The 23,582-nt window shown below is 34.0% G+C and overlaps 1 protein-coding gene across 14 annotated transcripts in view; it reads left to right on the top strand.

Annotated features, from left to right (window-relative positions):
• TUT4 (terminal uridylyl transferase 4) overlaps nucleotides 1–23,582 on the top strand; it is a 127,140-nt gene that overhangs the window by 45,741 nt on the left and 57,817 nt on the right. For all 14 annotated transcript variants that reach the window (XM_027577007.2, XM_027577015.2, XM_027577090.2 and 11 more), the window contains exons 4-9: nucleotides 4,401–4,517; nucleotides 13,998–14,175; nucleotides 15,865–15,953; nucleotides 17,060–17,111; nucleotides 20,006–20,075; nucleotides 21,651–21,777. In XM_027577007.2, coding sequence (XP_027432808.1) covers nucleotides 4,401–4,517; nucleotides 13,998–14,175; nucleotides 15,865–15,953; nucleotides 17,060–17,111; nucleotides 20,006–20,075; nucleotides 21,651–21,777 — 633 coding nt within the window. The remainder of the gene's footprint in view (nucleotides 1–4,400; nucleotides 4,518–13,997; nucleotides 14,176–15,864; nucleotides 15,954–17,059; nucleotides 17,112–20,005; nucleotides 20,076–21,650; nucleotides 21,778–23,582) is intronic.

The following is a 23,582-nucleotide window of genomic DNA, read 5'->3' as shown; positions in this document are numbered from 1 at the left end:
CTTAACCTAGAAATACACATTCCTAGCCTTAATAAAAACATTGCTAGGTATTGAAGGAATGACTCATAAATCAATCTGTTTACAAATAGATACTTGGAATATTTGTGAGCATGTATACAAGGGAATATAGGTCATCATTCTTGATAAATAAGAAAGGAAAGAAAGAAATGGTATAATTTTGTAGAGTTTAGAAAAATGAGGTAATGTCTAAATTTAAGAGGCACTCCTGAGTTATTAATAGAACTTATGACAGAGTAGTCACCCTATTAAAATAGAAAGGAATATCAAGAGTTAGAGAGAATTTAGGTTGTGTAGCTCGTCTCCCAAGGTCCTAGTTAGAAGGAAGTCTTTTTTGCAATTTGCTCTTTTACTTAGTTTTCTCTTTCCTCACTTTCTCTTCCCTAAGTCTGGAATTAGTAGCTGTTCTGAATCTGTTAAGATAAATATTGAGTGCTTTTCGTGTGCCATGATCTGGTGATAAGAAGTTGAATTGGGGCATGTGTGGCATTTTTAAAAACATGTTACTGCTTTTCTAGGAGTTTACTAATTAGAGAAAAGCATGCAAACAAATAACAGTAATAATAACAGTATTGTTTGAAATCTTAGACAAAAGAGTGACCAATTGAGTGGGGGTATAGAGGCATCAATTTGGAGAGTGCTTTATAAGGAGGTGACATTGGAACTGAGTCTGAAGGAGTAGCTGTAGGAGTTGACTGTGAATTGGGGAAGTCTGGTGCAGGTGAATTATATGGCATGTATAAAGGAAATGTGAAAAAATGTGTTTTAAAAAAATAAGTAGGGGACAGGATGGGATAGGATATGAAGCAGGAAAGATCAGTTCTTGGGAGAAGAAAGAAATTAGGGTGGAATGGATATTTGATGGTGGTAGGAAAGAATGGCCAGGGGTAAAAGAAAAGCTTTAGAAGCATGGAAAACATTTTGCTGTTTGAATTTATTTGAATTTAAGCAGCAACAATATAAAATGAGTGTGCCAGTACTAGCATAGATGTCTATAATCTCTTTTCTTTCTGGCACTTCTTTGTTTCTCATGTCCTCCAAAACCTCTTATTTTCAATTTAGTGTACTCTGAATTAACATTTTTCTTTACCAACTTATTAGACATTCATTAAGAATATTCTTAACTACTTGCTTTTGATTTTATCAGTCCTTGGGTTCACAGTGTACCCATAGATTATCTGATTGATGAGTAAAGATGTAGATTTTTAAACTGTACCAAAGAAGGACTGAATCCAAGCTCTGAGATCAGAAGGGTAAATTTCCCTATAGTTAGTGTTAAATATTGACTAGGAAATACTTAGAATTTCCGTGCCCAGCAATCTTTATTCAAGCTGGTCTGCAGAAACTTTAAAGAAGCGTTATTAGTGTGTGTGTTTTAATAGTAAAATAAAATACAACTATATAATGAAGGAATTTTAAAACATTTTTCATGTGTCTCTTCTGTGAAACTAGAAGTTTCATGATGTCGTGAGAACATTTTTATCCTATTTGCTATTGTGCTTAATATAGTACCTTGCATGTAGTAGTTGGTTAATAATTAGAGGTAGTTTGCTTAGTGGTTAAGTGTGTAGGTTTTGGAGTCACTGGGTCTACCTCTGCCACTTACTGGTTGGATAACATTAGATAAGTTATTTAACCTCTTTAAACCTCACTTTCTTCATCATTATAATTGAGTTGATAAAAATAACACCTAGCTCATTGACTTATGAGGATTAAATACAATAATACAAGTAAAAGTTTTTGCATAGTGTCTGGTGTGTATTAAGTGGTAAAGATCAGCTACTTGTAGAATTGTTTTACCAGGTAGAGCAATTTTTATTATTTCATTTTAAGGTTATAGAAGCGGTTTTCACTGTTAGAGATTTAATCCAAGGTCAATTGAGATGTCATCTCAAGCCTTCTGACTCCCCATTCATGTTAAAACAAACTTCTTACAGAAAGAATCCAGACAATCCTTGTCTGCTAATATTTTACAATTGAAAAACTTATATGAGTGATTTCTTGACTCCGTTAGCGACCTCATCAATATTCATAGCTTTAGGTGCTCTGTATTTATGTTTTCAACTCCTGAATCTGAACCTTGCCACTTTCACCACTCTTCTTGAACCAGGCCAACATCATCTCTTTTCTAGATCATTGCAGTATGCTCATAATGGCAATAAGCTCTTCCTGCTTCTATTCTTAAAGGAATTAGGAAGGCAAGCAGTCCTTTTAAAATATAGATTAAAACTTAATTCTCTGTTCAAAAACCTTTAGTGTCTTCCCCTCACACTTGGAATAAAAACCAGAGTTCTTTTAAGGGGCCCTGCGATCTGGCCCTCTTTACCGCTCAGTGCCAGTCATATCTTAGACTTTTTGCAGTTTCTCAGACATATTAGCGTATTCCTGCCTCAGGGCCTTAGCATTAACATTTCCTTCTACTTGGAATGTCTCTTCCCAAATACCCACTTAGCTTAATCCTTCACTTCCTTTAAATTATTTTATCAGTAAGGTCTTAAGTGATGATCCTTTTTTAAAAAGTAGTTAACATCTCTGCACCCTATTTGTATTTATTTGTGCATTTCTTTATTTATTACATGTCTCTGTATACTAGAAGTAGATTGTGAGGACAGACTTTGGTTTGTTTTATGCCATATATCCCCACTTCTAGACAAATGTTTGACATATTTTATGAGCTCAGAAAATATTTAGGGAATTAAGTACTAGTTGTGGCTGGAAACTAAGAGATAGGAGTCTTTGCAAGGGCTTAAATTCATTCCCCAATAAGGACAGATTTGATAGAGTTTTTTATGGTTTTTTGTTTTTTAAGTTTTTATTTAAATTCCAGTTAGTTTAATATACAGTGTAATATTAGTTTCAGGTGTACCATAGAGCCATTCAGCACTTCTGTGTACCACGAGGTGCTTATCACAAGTGTACTCCTTGATCCCCATCACCTATTTAACCCAACCCTCACCCACCTATCTTCTGGTAACAGTTTGTTCTCTTGATAAATTTGGTTTCTTAGTTTGCCTCTTTCTCTTTTTTTCCCTTTGCTCATTTGTTTTGTTTCTTAAGTTCCACATATGAGTGAAATCATACGATATTTGTCTTTGACTTCTTTCGCTTAGTGTAATATTCTCTAGCTCCATCCACGTCGTTGCAAATGGTGAAAGAATTTTTATACCACAAATTGAAATGACTGGATTGAACTGAATTTTCCTTTTTGCTTGTTGTTTTGGACAGTTATTTAATTTTTGAGATTTAGTTGCTTTGCCAGTAAAATAGGGAATCATTATAGGGTTGTAAGGTTATACATACTTTATAAATGATGGCCATATTTATTTTTAGTCTGTGGTAGGACTGTTGCTAAATTTGGGGCAGGTTTCCATTTAAAGAAAATCATAATATTATGAAGTTAGAGAATCTTTTTGTCAGGAGTTGCAGGCTATTGAAGATCAATCTGAAATAAAAATTTAAGCATTGCTGTAATTTCCGAAATTGCAGTATAAGGCACTAGAAGTCATGTTTTAAAATTCAATGTGTATTTATTGTGTTTCTGTAATTTTTCATTGTGTAATCATATGGGTAGAGTTGGCTTTGGATTCAGATAGACATGAATTTAAATTTAGCATCTCCTACTTAATATTTTATCCTTGTGAAAGTTATAGGCTGTATGAGCTTTTGTTTTCACATCTAGAGAATGAAAATAATAGCAATCTAATTGGATTATTAGAGGTATTAAAATGACATTGTATATGAAGCACCTAACATAGTGCCTAGCACCTAACAGGCACTTTGGAATTAGTAAGTTTTTTTTTTTTAATTATTTCAAGAACAGATTTATAAAGTATGACTAAAGTACTATGATAATTTTTGTGTGTCAGAATTGTATCCTTTAGAATACTTACCTCAAGAGATTATCCATTTATTCCCATGAGATTGTGATTGAGTATGTTTTCAGAACTCAGCTTTTGGAATTTTCTTCCATATTCTCAACTCATATTCTTTTAAAATCTCCTATTTGAGGGTGGATTTTATTTTTTATAGTAATCAAAAAGACAAAGTTTGAAACCAATTTTTGGGAGAGCATTGGAATAAGACTAAGTAATAAGACTGCCTTTCTTATCCTACATTGGATTCTAAGGACTGTATTATATTAGATAAGTACCAAATATTTAACGTTATAATGGTGTTGTTTGAAATGAGTATATGATCTTCTGTGATGTCTGTTTTGAAAAGAACAATTATCTTTTGGGGATATAAGTACTGATTTGTTTATTAAAAATTTATTCCTTTAATGCTTGTTTTTGTTTCTAATATTTATGTAATTATATCATTCACATATATAGTCATATATTTACTTCTGTTTTCTGAAAAAATGCATTTTTTTAACTTTTCAGCGCTCACCAGAATATACCAATTGCCGATATCTATGCAAACTTTGCTTAATTCACATAGAAAACATCCAGGGAGCTCATAAACATATAAAGGAGAAACGACATAAGAAAAATATTTTGGTGAGTTCTTTTTACAAAATATTTTATTTTTTGAATGGTAAAACTATATCAAATATTTATTTATGAAACTAAAAATGGGTTATTTGTCCTGTCTTACATTAGTAACTGAAGTGATAGCATTAAAAGCTGTGATTGCCCTTCTTATCTTAGGTGGTCAGGAGGCGGACTTTTTCAGAGACCAGTCTGTTCATATTAAAGTATATTGATTCTTAAATTTAAAACTGTCAGATAGGGGTGCCTGGCCGGCTCAGTTGGTAGAACATGTGATTCTTGATCTCTGGGTTGTAAGTTCAAGCCCCACGTTGGGTGTAGAGATTACTTAAAAATAAAATCTTAATTAAAAAAAGAAACTCTTAAATACAGTCAGTCCAACTGATATTTTTTGAGTTTTTATGTGCTAGGTCTAGTCAGTGGTGAATAAGATAGTTGTGGTTCCTACCCTCAGAGTTTCTGAAGTATTGGTGAAGGCATACACCAAAAAAGAATTTAAGTATATTGAGTTTTATTAAAGGGAGAAATGTGGTGCTAAGGAAGTATACAAGGATATTTTACTTAATCTAAAACAGGGACATTTCTCTGAGAAAGTGACATTTGAGTTGAACTTTGAAGTAGTAGTTTAAAATTAAAGCAAAAAGGTGCCTGAGTGGCTCAGTCATTTGAACATCTGGCTCTTGGTTTCGGCTCAGGTCATGATCTTATGGGTCACGTAACTGAGCGCGAGTCAGTTCTGAGCTCAGCAGGGAATCTGCTTGAAAGTTTCTCCCACTGCCCCTCACCCTACTTGTGCTTGTGTGCTCTCTCAAAATGAATAGGTGGATATTTAAAAAAAAAAAAAAAGGCAAAAATATGAATGATGACATGGCATATGAGGAACAGAAAGAGTCTAGTATGACTGGGGCAAAGAGAGATAGGAGGAAAATGATTTGAGATAAAGCTAGGGAAGTCCAGACCACGGAAGGCCTTATAATCTAGACTTTGGGAATTCATAATTTTTCAATTATTTTTATTAGAACATTTCATAGACATAGATATGAATAATTTTTTTAAAAGATTTTATTTATTTATTTGACAGAGACACAGCGAGAGAGGGAACACAAGCAGGGGGAGTATGAGAGGGAGAAGCACGTTTCCCACGGAGCAGGAAGCCTGATGTGAGGCTCAATCCCAGGACCCTGGGATCATGACCTGAGCTGAAGGCAGATGCTTAATGACTGAGCCACCCAGCTGTCCCTGAATAATGTTTTTTTTTAAAAATTATTAGTATTTTAGCTATTTAAGTTTTTCTTTTCAAAGTGGTAATATATATATATTTTAAAGATGTGTTTATTTATTTTAGAGAGAGAGAGCACAAGTGGGAGGGGCAGAGGGAGAGGGAGAGAGAATCCCAAGCAGACTCCGTGCTGAGTGCAGAGGTCTGTCCCACAACCCCGAGATCACAACCTAAGCCAAAACCGAGAGTTGGATGCTCAACTGAGTGTGCCACCTAGGCACCCCTCAAAGTGGTAATAGTAATACTATATAATCTTCTACTTATTATGTCTAAGTGTCTGCATTTTCTCTGAGAAATATTCTTTTACCAGACCTTCCCAACAATTCTGGATTAGATATTCTCTGTGCTTGCAGAGCTGCTTGATCAGAAAACTGGATAATATTGTATTGTGCATTTCTGCTTTCTCTCCTCTTCTAGACTTCAGTATTCTAGAGGGCAGGTTTTATTTCTTATTTATTTTTGTTTCTGTATTGCTTAGGACAGTGTCTGACACACAGTAGGTGCTCAATATGTCTTTCTTGAAAAAACTGAATGCATTGAAGAAAATTAGGAACTCAGAGGGAAAAGAAATTAAAATTTTGTCAGCGTGTTATTTTGATTTAATTAGAGCTTCAGAAGATTTAATAGAACAAAGAGTTGGTAGTTTATGAGATAATAATAGATATTTCAAGAAATATTGAATGATGCTAATCATTAATTCCAGGAAGCTCAGGGAATTCCAAACAGGAAACTTATGAAAAAAGCCAATAGACATTATATACATTTTAAGGAAATTTTAGGACATTACAAAAAAACTAACAAGAAAACTTAAAAGCAGCTGTATTAGATTTCTGCTTTTGTTGAAGTTGTAATAATAAAGATTAGATTTACCCTTGCTCTTGAGTAAACTGAAAGAAAAAAAAAAGGATAAAAATAGCTAACAGTGGTTTTCAGGCAGCGAATGGAAATCAAATGAGATTAGCCCAATGATTACTCTAGTTTGAGAGAGTTTCCATACTGCATTATAGGAAGGGGAGCCCAGTGCACTCCCAGAGTTGAGGAGATGAACTTGAGTCCAGGGAATCTAGGGTGGCTAGAGTTTGTAGGACAGAATAACAAAAAAGAGAAAGCTATACAGAAAGAAATCCATAGATACATGCATGCGAGAAAGCTGCCCAAAGCCAGGGAAAGAATCATCTGAAGGAATTAGAAAAGTGCTTGATGCTTACATAGGGCTGAGAATAGTACTTTACCACTGTTCAGACTGGAAAATTCATACTTCATGGGCATTGGGTAGAGTACCCAGAAGGATCTTGTTTTAAGAGTGGGGAATATATAGAAACTAAATGCAGTCTGATCCCAGCTAAAGATTTTTTAAAAAGATTTTATTTATTTGAGAGGGGGAGAGAGAGAGAGAGCATGAATGGGGAGGGGGAGAGGGACAGAGGGAGTGGGAGAAGCAGACTCCCTGTGGAGCAGGGAACCTGATGTAGGGCCCAATTCCAGGACCCTGAGATCATGACCTGAGCCAAAGGCAGATGCTTAACTGATTGAGCCACCCAGGCTACCCCCAACTAAAGAATTGTAAAGGCAAGACCCAAAAGGACAGTTTTCAGGGTTTAATGTTGTTACAGAACAAAGTTTGAGGATATTTATAGAAATACAAAATAACTATCACCACAAAAAGGTTCACATTGTCTGGCATTCAAAGATTATAAGGCATACAACAAAGCAGGAAAATACGTACCACGATGAGGAGAAAAATCAGCCAATCAAAACTACCTTGAACTGACACGAGAATTAGCAGAGGAGGACATCAAGGCAGTTAACTATATTCCTGATATTCTAAAAATTAAATAGAGACATGGAAGATATAAAAAAGATTAAAACTGAACTGACAGGAATGAAAACTACGTGTCTAAAATGAAAAATACACTGAGTAGGACTAATGGTAGATCAGACCTTACAAAAGAAAAGGTTAGTGAACTTGAACATATAGCAATGGAAACCATCCAAAATGAAATGGGAAGAAAAAAAGAACTTGGAAAAAAAAGAAAGAAAAGGTTACTTTTGATCTCTGGGATAATTGATAATATGTGTACCAGTTCAACACATATTCCAGGACACTGAAGAGGAGGAATGCTTTCTAATTTCAGTCCATGAGTCCCACATTACTCTGATACCAAAACCAGAAAAAGGTAATACAATAAAAGAAAACTTCAGGCTATATGTCTCATGAATTTTAATGCAAAAGTTCTATACATTATTTTAGCAAATTGAATCTAACAATAAAATTAAGGAAGAAATACATTATGATCAAGTGGGGCTTTATTCCAGGAGTGCAGTGTTGGTTTAGAAAACCAATCAATGTAATTTATCATATTAACAAACCAAAAAATCATTTCATTAGATGCTGAAAAAGCTTTTTCTTTTAAGTAGGCTCCACTGAGTGTGGAGTCCAATGTGGGGCTTGAACTCACAACCCTGAGATCAAGACCTGAGCTAAGATCAAGAGTTCAACCATATTATAGTATGTATCAGAATTTCCTTCCTTTTAATGTTGAATAATAGCTCATTTTATGTATATACCATGTTTTGTATATCCATTCATCCATCTATCCATTCATATTTAGGTGGTTTCTACTTTTTGGGTATTGTGAATGATGTTGGTATCAACATTGGTAGAGGAAATACTTGTTCGATTTTCTGCTTTCATTTCTTTTGTGTATAGACCCAGAAGTGGAATTGCTGGGCCAAATGGTAAATATATGTTAAATTTTTTGAGGAATTGCCATGCTATTTTCCACACTGGCTACATCGTTTTACATTCCCACTAGCAATGCACAAGGGTTCAGTTTCTCCACATTTATAAAACTCTTGCATTTTTCTCTTTTGTTTTGTTTTGATAATAGTTATCTTAATGTGAATTGGTATCTCATTGTCCTTTTGATTTGCATTTTCCCAGTGATTAGTGAGGTTGAGTACGTTTTCATGTACTTACTGCCCATTTATATTTGGAGAAATGTCTTTTCAAGTCCTTTGACCACTTTTGAATTGGGTTTTCTTGTTCACAGTTTTAGAGGAGTTTTTTTTATGTTCTGGATACTAATCCCTTATCCTATATGTGATTTGCAAATATTTTCTACTATTCTGTGGGTTGCCTTTTTACTCTGTTAATAGTGTTTGATGCGTGGGAGTCTAATTTTTTTAAGATTTTATTTATTTATTATTAGAGAGTGAGAGAGCACGAGCAAGCATAAGTAGGGGAAGGGACAGAGGGAAAGAGAGAATCTCAAGCAGACTCTGAGCTGAGCTTGGAGCCTGTTGTGGGGCTCGATCCCATGACCCTGAGATCATGATCTGAGCTGAAATCAAGAGTCAGATGCTTAACCACCTGAGCCACCCAGAAGTTTAATTTTCATAAATTCCAATTTGTGTGATTTTTCTTTTGTTGTCTGTGGTTTTTTTGTTTCGTTTTGTTTTGTACCCAAGAAATCATTGCCAAATCTAGTGTCATGAAGCTTTTCTCTTCTGTTTTCTTCTAAGAGTTTTATAATTTTTCTCTTACATTTAGGTCTTTGATCCATTTTGAGTTAATTTTTATATATGGTATAAGATAAGGGTCCATTTTGCATATGGGTATCCAGTTTTCCTAGCACCATTTGTTGAAAAGATAGTCCATTTTCCATTGAATGGTTTTGACACCCTTATTAAAAATCATTTGACCATATATATGAGTTTCTGTTTCTCGGTTATGTGTTTTATTCTGTTGGCCTATACATCTGTCTTTATGCTAGTACCATACTGTCTTGATTACTGTGGCTCTGCATAGTAAGTTTCAAAATCCGGAAATGTGAATTTCTAACTGTTCTTTTTCTTTTTCTTTTTTTTAAAAAGATTTTATTTATTTGAGAGAGAGAATGAGAGATAGCACGAGAGGGAAAGAGGGTCAGAGGGAGAAGCAGACTCCCCGCTGAGCAGGGAGCCCGATGTGGGACTCGATCCTGGGACTCCAGGATCATGACCTGAGCCGAAGGCAGTCGCTTAACCAACTGAGCCACCCAGGCCCCCCTAACTGTTCTTTTTCAAGATTGTTTTGGTTATTTTGGGTTCCTTGAGATTCCATGTGAATTTTAGGATCAGTTTTCCTATTTCTGCAAAAAAATTAAAGGGATTTTGATGGGATTCCTTTGAACCTGTAGATTGCTTTGAGTAGTATTAACATCTTAACAATATTAAGCCTGCCAGTCCATGAACGTGGGATGTCTTTCTGTTTATTCATGTCTTCTTTCATTTCTTTAAGCAGTGTTCTGTTGTTTTCAGTGTACAAGTCATTCATTTCTTTGATTAAGTTAATTTCTAAGTATTTTATTTTTGGGGGGCTATTCTGAATGGAATTGTTTTAATTTCCTTTTCAGATTGTTTGTTGTTAGTGTATAGAAATGCAACTGATTTTTGTTTGTTGATGTGTATCCTGCTACTTTACTGAATTTGTTCATTAGTTCTAACAGTTTTTTTGTGGCATCTTTAGGGTTTTTTTACATGTTAGATTATTATCTGTGAATAGAGATAATTTTATTTCTTCCTGTCCAAGTTAATTGCCTTTTATTTCTTTTTCTGGCTAATAGTTCTAATATGTTGAATAGAAGTGGTGAAAATGGGCATTCTTGACTTGTTTTACTGATGTTAGAGAAAAAGCTTTCAGTCTTTAACCACTGAGTATAATGTTAGCTGTGGGTTTTTCAAATAGGTCTTTATTATCTGGAGGTAGTTTCTTTTTATTCCTAGTTTGGTGAGTGTTTTTGTTTGTTTGTTTTTTGTTTTGTTTTGTTTTACCACGAAAGGGTGTTAAATTTTGTTGAATGCTTTTTATGTGTTGATCTAGATGATCAAGTCATTTTTTTCTCTCATTTTGTTAAGGTGATTACATTGGTTGATTATTGTATGTTGAACCATTCTTGCATTCCAGGAATAAATTGTACTTGTCATGGTGTATAATCTATTTAATATTTTGTCGAATTTGATTTGCTGGTATTCTGTTGAGGATTTATTGAAAGTTTTAAAGTAGGAGACTTAACTGGTGGAAGTAAGGGGAATAGGATGAACGGCCAAAGGCTGGAAATAGGAGAGTCATTAGGAGACTCTTGTTTCTTGGCATGTTTTCCTAGCCTAAACTGATTCTTTCCAGAACTTTCCAGAACTTACCTCATCTCAGCAGAAGGCATCTCCATTTATTTACTCAGTTGTCTAGGACAAGCACCTTTGATTTATCTTTCTCATTTATACCCCACATTCAAACCATTAACAAGTTCTATAGAATTTATCTTCAAAACATGGTTTATTCCAAATTTAGTCATTTGTCACACACTCGGCTCTTTCTGGATTTTTGTTTTTTTTTTTTGTAATCTACACCCAATGTGGGGCTCAAACTTATGACCTTGAGATCTGAGTTGCATGCTCTACCGACTGAGCCAACCAAGCACTCCTACTCTTTGTGTTTTAGTCTGTGCTACCACTGTCTTTCACCTGGACTACTTCCAACTTAGCCCTCCTTCCTGCCCCCATACAGTCTATTATTCATTTATCAGCCAGGATTGCTCTTTTAAAATATGTCATATCATGTTACTTTCTTCTCATAGCCCTTCTTTGGCTTCCCAACTTAGAATAAAATGTAAGTCCTTACCAAGTTTCATAAGGTCATATGATATTTGGCTTCTAGTTAACTTTTCAACCTCATCATCTTCCAATCACCCCTTTGTTAACCCTTTAGCCACACTGATCTCTTCAAATAACATTAGGTACTTTATTGCCTCCAAGTCTCTGCATTTACTGTTCTCTGTATCTGAAATGCTCTTCCCCCAGAAATTTAAATGTCTCTCTCTTTCATTTTTAGGTTTCTGCTAAACATTACTTGTTTAGAGGGGCCTTCTTTGTCCACTCTATTCTAAAATAATAACCTTTTTTTTTTAAAGATTTTATTTATTTATTTGAGAGAGCGAGAATGAGAGACAGAGAGCACATGAGAGCAGGGAGCGTCAGAGGGAGAAGCAGACTCCCTGCTGAGCAGGGACCCCGATGCGGGACTTGATCCTGGGACTTCAGGATCATGACCTGAGCCAAAGGCAGTCGCTTAACCAACTGAGCCACCCAGGCGCCCCTTACCCTTGCCCATCAGTTTGTAGTCTTACCCTGTTTGATTTTCTTCATAGCTTTACCTGACATGATAGTATACATTTATTTATCTATTTTCTCTGTCATACTTAGGATATATGAGGATGATCAATGATAGGAGGATATCAGTGAGATTGTTAAATGGAACAGTATCCTAAAGGAAGTAGGATAGGCTTATTAATAATGTAGGTAGAGGACTATGTTCATTTATTGTCTTTTATCTTTTTATTTCCATGACAGTCTAGCAATATAATTCAGAGAATTTTTTGGTAGTTCTACATAAATAAAATAGATGTGTTGCATGTTAATCTTACATCATTTTTTTAATTTTAATTAAGTGTATAGCTATTAATACCTTGGATGAATCCTAAAAAAATATACCTGAAAACTTTAGACACTCACCCAAGATTTAGATTATAATTAAGATTGCAGAAATATTCACAGAAACTTATAAAAATGAGGTTGTCTTACCCCCTATGTTACTTAAGATATAGGTAAACTTTATGTTGAGACTGAATATAGTAACAATGAATAAAATTAGAAATAGACCAAAGTTTTTGTTTAACTATATTGTGGGGGGTAGAGAAGAGAGAATAAACTACTTTTGATTTTTAGATCTGTTGGGAGCTACATGTCTCAAAAAATAAGAGAATGTCTCTTGACTGAAATGTGGGGTTAGAAAATGCCATTATTATAACATTAAAGAAATGGTATGGTCTCAGTTATGGTAAAAAAAAAAAAAATAAATAAAGGAAGGGGCCCCTGAATGGCTCAGTTGGTTGAGTGTCCGACTCTTGATTTTGGCTCAGGTCATGATCTCACGGGATTGAGTCCCACCTCAGGCTCTGGGGAGTCTGTTTCTCCTTCTGCCCTTCTCCCTCTCTTGCTCCCTCTCTCTCAAATAAATAAATAAAATCTTTTAAAAAAAAAGTAAAGGAAATAGTATGATGTTAGATCGTGGATGATTTTCTTTGTATTTTCCTATGTTTTATGTAGCTTTTGCAATTAGCATGTATTTTTTTAAAAATCAGAATAAAAAATTAATTTTTAAAAATCATTGTGTGGGGCGCCTGGGTGGCTCAGCCGTTAAGCGTCTGCCTTCGGCTCAGGTCATGATCCCAGGGTTTTGGAATCGAGCCCCGCATCAGGCTCCCTGCTCCGCGGGGAAGCCTACTTCTCCCTCTCCCACTCCCCCTGCTTGTGTTCCCTCTCTTGCTTTGTCTCTCTCTCAAATAAATAAAATCTTTAAAAAAAAATCATTGTGTATATATAATATAGTTGGTCCCTCTTTAGATTTAAAGGGTTTAAATTGGCTTTCACACTTTTAGTAGAATCAAGGGTTTTGAGGAACATTTGGCTTAGCATTGGATAAAATGACAGAAATCAATTGTAAATGGTAGGCAGTATAACAAATGTGATGTGGTGTCTAGGATGTTTTCCTGTGACCATTTAATACGCAGATCAGAGAGGATTCAAGACTTTCTGCTACATTAAAAGTCTCTTTGCTGTAACAAAATTATCCGCAAAATTATCAGCTAAGTGCTGTACTTAAAATATATTGGCTTTGATGTAGCATCTCAGAATTTATGCAGACAGTAAAGTAGAACAAATTTTCTTTTCTTTTTTTAAAGATTTATTTATTTATTTAGAGAGAGTGAGAAAGAGAGAGAGAGAGAGAGCACATGAGAGGGGGAGGGCCAGAGGGAGAAGCCCGTTCCTCGCCGAGCAGGGAGTCTGGTGCGGGACTTGATCCCGGGACTCCAGGACCATGACCCGAGCCGAAGGCAGTCGCTTAACCAACTGAGCCACCCAGTTGCCCACAAATTTTATTTTCTTAATGTTTAATAGGAACCTGCCCCAAAACACCCCTCAATCTTCCAGTACTTACAAAGGAAGGGATTTTTGTCTTGTTCACTTCCATATCCTAGGTGTTTTGAATCAGGCACATAGAAGGTGAATATTTGTTGAGTTAATACATCTGTATAGTCTTTCTATCCTAAATCTAAGGACATTAAAATAGAAAAAAATTTTTACGTTGTTGTTAAATGTTACGCTAATAGGAAAAACAGGAAGAAAGTGAGCTTCGTTCTCTGCCACCTCCTACCCCTGCCCAGCTGGCTGCTTTAAGTGTTGCAGTTATTGAATTAGCAAAAGAACATGGAATAACAGATGATGACCTCAGAGTCCGTCAGGAAATTGTGGAGGAAATGTCAAAGGTGATAACAACATTTTTATCAGGTAAAAATATACTTTACGCTTAATTTTTAAAATAGTACAACTCTTCCCCTTGCTTCCTGTTGAACTTAGTGTAAATTTCTTAATGTTTTCCTTTCTCTTTTTCTATCTTAAAAGCAGATGAATTTAATTATTTTAAAAGTGATTTTTTTGGGGGAAATATCTCAGGAAAGGAAAATGGGGAGTTATGACATAGCATAATTTTTGTAATAAAAATATTTTTAAAATGTCAGATACAGGAAAATTTCTTAAAGGTCATATATGTAATATTTTCAGTATCTTTGACTTCTGAGTGGACACTTTAGTTATATTATTTTCAGTATATACATTCCAGCCAGTCACTTAATAAGATTCTTATTGGCCTAATGATGGGGAAAAATTAATTTAAGTGGGGTCATTAGAAGTAAAATCTGCACTTTTATTTTTCTTTTTGATTCTGCTCTTTACAGAAAGCTTATGTTTTTGGTGTAAGCGGGAGTTGTGCCAGGTTTATTGTAGACATTTATATAAAGATTTGTTTAGCCCCTCCTTTTTTTTGCATCAATATTTAATTTATGTCTATTAAATAAGACTTATTTCTCACCACCAAAGGGTATTGAACAGTTGACAAATTATAGTTTTATATAGAGCCATTGTGAGATTTATAAGAAAGGATGTAAAATTGAAATTTAAAAATGGAAAACAATTTGATTTCTCTTTATTACTTCTGTAATAATGTGGTTTTCTATGAAAAAGCATTGAGTACTAATATAAATTGTATACAGAAATAATTTACTATTGGGGCACCTGGCTGGCTCAGTTGGAAGAATGTGTGCCTCTTGATCTTGAGGTTGTGGGTTAGAGCTGCACATGGGGTGTAGAGATAACTTTAAATAACTTAAAAAAAGAAAGATGCTTTAAAAAAAAGAAATAATTTACTATTTTAAGAATAGAAATGAGATTTTTATGATCTTAATGACTTCAGTGACTTTCAGACATTTTGTGAGCTTGAAAAATAGACTTTTATATGTATGAATGAGTATGAACTCACATTTTCTAAGAAACTGCACCTGCCTGCCTGAGTAGTTCCAGTCATGTTATTTTTCAACTTGCCCTCTGGTGAGATCCTTTTAAAATTTGCCTTATTATGATTTTTGAAATAACATATTTAAGAGTCTGAAAAAGATGTAGGTTGTATCTTATTATTCCTATATATTTTGTGAACCCTTCAAAGGCACAGGATTTTGTTTTTTTGTTCAGGTGACTAGGCTTCTCTTTGTATTTTTAAAGAGCGTTGGCATTGAATGTCTGTGATCCTTTCACCATTTTAGTGCTCTCTCTTACATAAATATAAATATCTAAAAATAAATGTAGTTTATGAGAGTAGCTGTACCTAGTTTAGTACATTGTTTACTGTTACAGATTAAATGTTTAACATACTTCTAGTCATTCCTAAATGAACTATTATAAGATTTTGTTTAAACACTGGATTTTTATAAGTAATTTCTTCCTTTGTCCCTGAACCCCATAATTGAGAAACATTATTATTATTTTGTTAGATAAGTTAGAAAGGATGTCATTCTTCTATAAATGTTATAACTAGAATTGGAAGACACAAAATTAAAATATATGCATTTTCCTACCATTGTTTTTTTTAATTTTCCCCTATTTGCACTCTGTTTCATGCTTTGGTATTTTTTCCTTTATTTCCAGAGTGTTCACTTAGGTTGTATGGCTCATCTCTGACTAAGTTTGCTCTGAAAAATAGTGATGTTAATATAGATATAAAATTTCCTCCCAGGGTAAGTAATTAGAAAAACCTTTTTCTATGTGATTCTTAACTAGTACTTGGTATTTTTTTAATAGATTATTTTTTTAGAGAAGATGTAGGGGACTATAAAACTCTGGTTTGTAGAGTGTTACTATCATAATTAAAGGTTGCTTTTGGAAACTATTAGGTGTTAGACATAGGTGGAATAAAGAAATAAGGGAGAGGAAGAAGAAAGTAGAGAAATGCAGTAAAAAAGGAAAATGCTTATACATATTTGATTATGTTGTATAGTTACTGCTTGTAGTAAGCAGTATAGAAAGTGAAAAGAGCTTTGAAATCATACATCTGTGTTCAAATCTTGGCTGCAACGAGGAAGTTACTTGACCTTTCTGAGACTCAGTTTTTTAATTTCCAAAACAGGGATAATAACTTTATATTACATGAGATGCTGTATACCAGGCATTTTTGGGTGGTGTGTCTGGTACATTGTGGGTACTTTTTAAATAAGTAGTAACTAACATTGCTACATTACTTATTTATTGACCTGTGAAACATTTAAAATGATCGATTTACATGTATTATTGTTTTTTTAAAAATAATTTTAATGCTCAAAGCGGTTCAATTTAGGTGAAAATTTGATGTTTTAATTTCTCATCTGATATAATCATTTACTTACAATTAGCATATGATTATTAAATACTTTAAAATAGCAAAGTACGTATTAAACTAAGCATCTGACAAGCTTGTTAAAGTAGTATTTAATCTAAGCCTTTTGACCATGAGGCCAGTATCAGTACCTCTTAAATTTCCTATCTCAACAACTTCTCTTTAACAATTTTTTGGTAAACTGATTTTTTTTCCATTTGTTTTGCTGTGAAATTCCAGAATCTTTTCTCATACTAAGAATTTATTAATTCTAGGAATATTGCTGGAATAATAGCACTACATTATTTATTAGATTCTACTTCTATAAACAAGATTTGTTAACATAAAAGTAAAACTCTATTTTTTTCATTATTTTAAGATACAGAGCATGATTTTATTTAAATATTTAATGAAATTGAATTCTCTCTAAAATATGCAACTTGAACTATGAACTATGAAAGTAGTATATTGATTTAATTTGAAATCTTTTAGATGAATCATCCAGATCTTCTGATACAAGTGCTTGGGATTTTAAAAAAAAGTGGTGAGTTTCTTTTTTAATTTGTCTTTCTAAAGAAAATTCTTTAAAGGTATATGCAATGTGTTGTTTATATATGTCTAACCAAGTTAAACTAACACTCAGCATATTTGAGTCATTATAGTACATATACTTATGTATTTGTTGAATTAGGTATGCTACAAAATTTATTTGTCATTAGATCAAAAGTATATTTAAAGTTGATATGTAAAAAAGTACTGCCTTTTGGGTAATTTAAAAATGTTAGCTTTGAATATTATGGGCATTTCTTGTGTAAAAGACAGAAAACCTATAATCATTAGGAGGTCGTTTGATGAAGGATGATTTAGGGAGAGACGTGGGGAAAATGTGTGCATGCATTGAGTATTTTTTTTTCCACTTAATATTAAACTAATCATTTATATTACATCAACCAAATCATACCTATTAAAAGTTTTTCATATCTGCCTTGTCTGGATTGCTTCTGGTGTAAAATGGACATTCATATAGGTAAAAATATGTCTTAAAATAAAATTTTTAAAAATTCCAGCTGTCTTAAACCAGGCCCTAGGTCATGTAGGACAATATGGAATATCATTTTCTTGTTTTTTATTTACTACTTTTCTTGTTAAAAGTAAATGCTTAAGAGCTCAGGATCTGGAGCCAGACTTTCTGGGTTCAAATTTTAGTTCTGCCACTTACTGGTTATATACTTTGACAGGTTATTTAAGTGTTAATGTTTCAGTTTTCTCATCTGTAAAATGGCTATATATATATATATATTTTTTTTATTATTATCTTTTGATGAGAAGATTGTTGTGAGAATGAAATGGGCTAAGCCACAGCTTAGAAGTGCTTAGTTTACAGTAACTTCTTATTAAAGTCTTGCTGTGTGATTGTTATTATTATTGTCATCTTAAATTTTATGAATCATAAGTACCTGGCAAAAATATTTGCAGTTTGGCTTAGAAGAGATAGCTTATTGACCTTAACCTTACCCTGTCATTGACTTCATAGTCATTTCTAAACTTCCTTTCTCTCTCTCTTCCATTTCAGTTTTTGATTATTTGTCAGCTTCTTGTTGGCCATTTTCCTTAGTTTTTAAGGGAATAATTTGGTCCAGTTAATCTTGTAAAGGGATTTTAGTATCATTTTTTTCTTAATAAATATTTGTTTCTTACTGCAAAAAACTCTAAAGCATATTACAGATAAGAGGTGGACACGGAGCTTTTACTTCTTTAGAATCACTGGACGGTATCAACCTAGCAAACGTATTTTGTTTATTTTTTAAATATTTTATTTATTTATTTGTCAGAGAGAGAGAGAGCACAAACAGGGAGTGGCAGCCAGAGGGAGAAACAGGCTCTCCGCTGAGCAAGGAGCTGGATGCAGGACTAGATCCCAGGACTCTGGGATCATGACCTGAGTCGAAGGCAGATGTTTAACTGACTGAGCCACCCAGGCATCCTGCAAATGTATTTTAAATACATGACTAGATCATCTTAAGTCACATAACATAGGCTTACAAAATACATTTTGATTAAAAAATTATTAGCACCTTTAAAAAATTTTTTTTACTTTATTTTTTAATTTAAATTCAATTAATTAACATACAGTATATTTTTAGTTTCAGAGGTAGAGTTCAGTGATTCATCAGTCTCATATAATACCCAGTGCTCATTACATCATGTGCTCTCCTTAAGATGTCCATCGACAGGGCGCCTGGGTGGCTCAGTTGGTTAAGCGACTGCCTCGGCTCAGGTCATGATCCTGGAGTCCCGGGATCGAGTCCCGCATCGGGCTCCCTGCTCGGCGGGGAGTCTGCTTCTCCCTCTGACCCTCTTCCCTCTCGTGCTGTCTCTCACTTTCTCTTTCTCAAATAAATAAATAAAATCTTTAAAAAAAAAAAAATGTCCATCGACAGATGAATGGATAAAGAAGTTGTATATATATATATATATATATGAATGGAATACTATTTAGCCGCCTTTATGCCTTCATTGTACTCCCTTAAAACTTCTGTCATCTACAGGATTGATTTGTTTATTTATTTGTATTCCAAACCCATAATTGAGCTCTTTGTGTCTTATTCATGGTCATATCTACCACGTATAATGCAATTCCTGGCATATACAGGATTGATTTGTTTATTTATTTGTATTCCAAACCCATAATTGAGCTCTTTGTGTCTTATTCATGGTCATATCTACCACGCATAATGCAATTCCTGGCATATAAATCTCCAGCACATGATTTTTTAATAAATTAATAATTCCAACAAGTACTACTAAGAGATACTCTTTAAACCTCAAATGAAAGAGTATTAAAACATCTATTTTCATTAGACTGAACATTTATGACATGGGGCCTACCTGGGAGATGTAGAGAAAGACTTCAGAGTGGAAGTGTGCTTTACCGAATCTTCTTCCTCAAGAGCTTTGATTTGGCACATTCTTCATATATTAAGAGGAAATGGGGCCAGCAGAGTTAGCCTTTTACTTGCATGGATGATTTAAAAGAACTAAATTGTCAGAGAATTGTAGGTTCTCATTTCATGACTTCTTCAGAAATAGAAGTAAGTGGTGTTTGTTGTTTGCCATATTTTTGAAGGTTTAATAACTGACTAGATTATATACTTATTAGGAAATATTCAAACTTTTAGAGATGTTAAGTCCTTTCTTAAGGTGATTATAATTTTTGGACAATATGTTGCACTATGCCTGTGGTTTGTGATATACGGCAAATGACACCAAGAGAGGTAAGATATTCTGTTGGGTTGATGCTCATAATGAGAAGTGTGTATTATCACAGAAGCAATGCGAGTGATTTTTAGAAGGATACTATTGCTTAATCTTTATCTTAGAGTAAATATTTGAGAGATGTTGACATTATCTTACTTGGTGTATTTTTTTCTTTATTAGTATTATATATAGATGTGGAATCTGATTTTCACGCCAAAGTTCCTGTTGTGGTGTGCAAAGATCGGAAAAGGTAACAGTGAATAGAAAATATTTTTCGAAATAACAACAATAACCAAGTATGCAGTCGTTTCCAAGACAGAAAATTTTGTTTTAGATTTCTCTTTGGATTAATATAACTAAGCTAGTTTCTAGTTATTAAAAATAAAAGCTTACTAAAAGTATGTGAACAAGAAATAGAATTACCAGTTAAAAACAAAACACAGTAGGCAAAACTTTTCATTTTTTTCCTCAAGTTCATTCACCCAATAGTATTGAACATTTATTGTGTGTTAGGTACTGCTTTGCTGTAGGGATACCAACATAAATAGGAAATAGCCACTCTTCTCAAGGAGCTCACAGTTTTTTAGATTCTAGTTTTTAGTTCACTGAAAATGAGTCATTGAAGACTAATCTTGCCTTTCTAGTCAGATGTCTATAGGAATCAACAATGTGCCTGTGAAAAAGGAAACTGAAATAATCCTATTTGAGATCAGTGTGGGAGACATGAAAGCAATACAGAAATAATTAAGTGTTCTTTTATTGAAAACTAACCTATATATCTTAAATTTTAAGAGTACTATATTTTCTTATTCAAAGTTATAAGGATCTGTGGAGATCTAATTCAACTTTGTTTTCTAACTAGAAAATTGAGACCTGGAGGAATTAAATGATTGACCAAATTCACATCATTTAGAGTAAAATCAGAATTGCAATGGAAGTATTCTGACTTCTAACTTCTAGTGTTTTTTGCTTTTTTGTTTTGTAACCACATTGTCAAATTTTCTGTTTGTGGAACCTCAGATACATTCTTCTCCCTGCCACCAAAATCTATTATAATTCTGTCACCCCTTTAAGGTAGCTCCTATTTTCATTTACATATAAGCATTACCTGTGGGTTAATACATACATCCTTTCTAATCTGAAAGTAGCAATAAAATCATGAAAGATTGGATAGGAAAAATTAGGGTCAAGAAGTATAGCTAGTTCAGAATTTCATTTTTTTCTTTTTATCCTGTGCAAAGCCAAAAGAATAAACTGGGAAGATATGTTGCACCACTTGACATTGATAAGTTCAATGTCTTTGATGTAAAACTAATTTTGTAATTTCTGATGAATTTAAATACTAAATAAGGTTGAAATTTATTTGTGAAGTACAAATGAGTATTTAAAACATCTTTATATGGAACTCTAGTGATGGAAATGATTTTTAGTTTTCAGCTAGCTCTCAGTTTATTGAAATTCTTATTTTTATTATGACTTCCTAGGTATTAAAATATGGTGACTAAGACAAACCATGAGAGAGACTCTGGACTGTGAGAACCAAACTGAGGGTCACAGAAGGGAGGGGGTGGGGGATGGGGTAACCAGGTGATGGGTATTAAGGAGGGCATGTGTGGTGATGAGCACTGCATGCTGTACTCAACTAATGAATCGTTGAACGAACACTACATAAAAAACTAATGATGTACTATAATGCTGGCTAATTGAACATAATATTAAAAAATGCAAAAAAATTATGGTGACTAGAAAGTATAGCCATAGGATTTGGAATATTCTGGTTTTTAAGGTATTAATACAGTGAAATTTGTTTCTTTCTCATTCACAGTGGTTTGCTTTGTAGAGTGAGTGCAGGAAATGATATGGCATGCCTCACTACTGATTTACTTGCTGCTCTTGGCAAGTTGGAACCTGTCTTTACTCCCTTGGTGTTAGCCTTTCGCTACTGGGCTAAGGTAAGTGAAGCAGAAGAAAAAAGTACCTGACTTTAAGGTAACTCAGGCTTTTTCCTGCACTAACATGTAACATAAATCTTAATATTTGGGGATAAAGTGGTTATCTGTGCTAGACGGAAAGTGATGTGGCAGGTTCTGATTATGGACATGAAAATAAAACAGTCTCACAGACACAGAGTAATTGATTTGTTATTCTCCTTTTATGTAGTACAGAAATGTTCTCTTTCACATAGTAAATGAGGCTCAAGTTTTCACTCTTAATGTGCGTTAAAGTTATAAGATATAAGTTAATGCATAGGTTTACAAGGTTTTTTTGTTAGCATCTTTTTTTCCCATCTCTGCCTTAGAACATTATTCTCTTTCATTTAAATTATTGATAACCTACAGCACTTTCTGATTGGGTAACTGCTGAGAATCAGTTGTTTCCTAAGTTAGAATTAATTATTAAAGGCTGTGGTTCCCTTTGTAGTCATTTCTTTGGTATGGAGGTAAGGAGGAGTAATAAAGTAATTACCGTTATCAGTCCAAATGACTAGAGAGAGTATAGCTTTTCTGTGTATGTTCTTAATCAGTGTAGTATTCATGTCTTGTTATATTAGTGATGAGCAAATTTTCAGTCTTGTACAAAGAAGGTGGATTAAAGGGATAGTGGTGGAATGATAAATGAGAGCAAAAACTGCTAGAGAATTCTTTTTGGAATTTTTTGTTTGGACTCTGATACGAGGATTGAACCCAGGGTTGGGGCAGACCCAACCTGGTTGGTTGAGTAAGGAGCAGCTTGAAAAGTAAGTAACAGTCAGAAATCCTAAGATTGGTGCTGCTTCAACTCAAGGCCTTTGCATTTGCTGTTCCCTTCATCTAGGATGTTCTTACCCCACATTTCCAGCATGGTCACTTTTTTACTTCCTTCAAGTTTGTGCTCAAATTTCACCTTGTCAGAGTTCCCTTAATCACCTTATATAAAATAACATTGCCTTTATCATTCTCCCTGCTTTTACCCTGCTTTATTTTTTTCATAGCACTTGACATACATATATTTTTTTGTGATCTATTTTCTTCCATGAAAATTGTGAACTTAGTGAGGAAAACTCTGTTTTATTTATTCACTGATGGTCCCAGTGCTGCTTATTTAACTGTGCCAGCACTTAGTATGCATTTAATAAGTATTTATTGAATACATGCATGGCCCAGTTTCTTCAGAAAGGGGATTTTTAACCCTTGGAAGTGACTGGGAGCATTGAACCAGACTAAGGGAGAGTGAGTACCTCTCCTTGTTTATTTCATTATCCCTTGTGCCTAGCATACTATAGAAATTTAGTGCTGTGAGATGGACTAAACCAATTCCAACTCTAGTTTTTATAAGTATTTATGTGATTTTTGACCAAGACATTTCACTTGAGCCTTAGTTTTTCCATCTGGAGAGATTATGTCAAAGGTGATGTGAGATATTGCATGAGAATGTACTTTGAACTCTAAAATGCTAGACAGTTTTTTTAATTGGCAACGGCGACTATTTAAACAATAAGTCAACAGGAATAAGAACTGGTGCAAAAACTCTAGTAGCCAAGGTTTCTCAGAGTGTGGGATGAGACTGGTACATGAAATACAACTGTCATTCAGGAAACTCAGTGTATCAACTCTGGGAAGGTTATTGGTTCCATAATGGATGAAAGAATAAACAGTTGCCCCTTGGATGGTATTTCTTAATTATGCCCTAATTTTCTAGTAATCATAAAATAGTGTCAGTTTTCTCAGACATTTTTTAATTCAAGTAAGTAGACTGTGTTAGAAGAATGTAAATGATA

This window comes from Zalophus californianus, chromosome 4, assembly GCF_009762305.2.
Source record: "Zalophus californianus isolate mZalCal1 chromosome 4, mZalCal1.pri.v2, whole genome shotgun sequence".
In the NCBI taxonomy this organism is placed as follows: domain Eukaryota; kingdom Metazoa; phylum Chordata; class Mammalia; order Carnivora; family Otariidae; genus Zalophus; species Zalophus californianus.
Note: the sequence above shows the minus strand (reverse complement) of the source record. Positions and strands in the feature narration are given on the sequence as shown.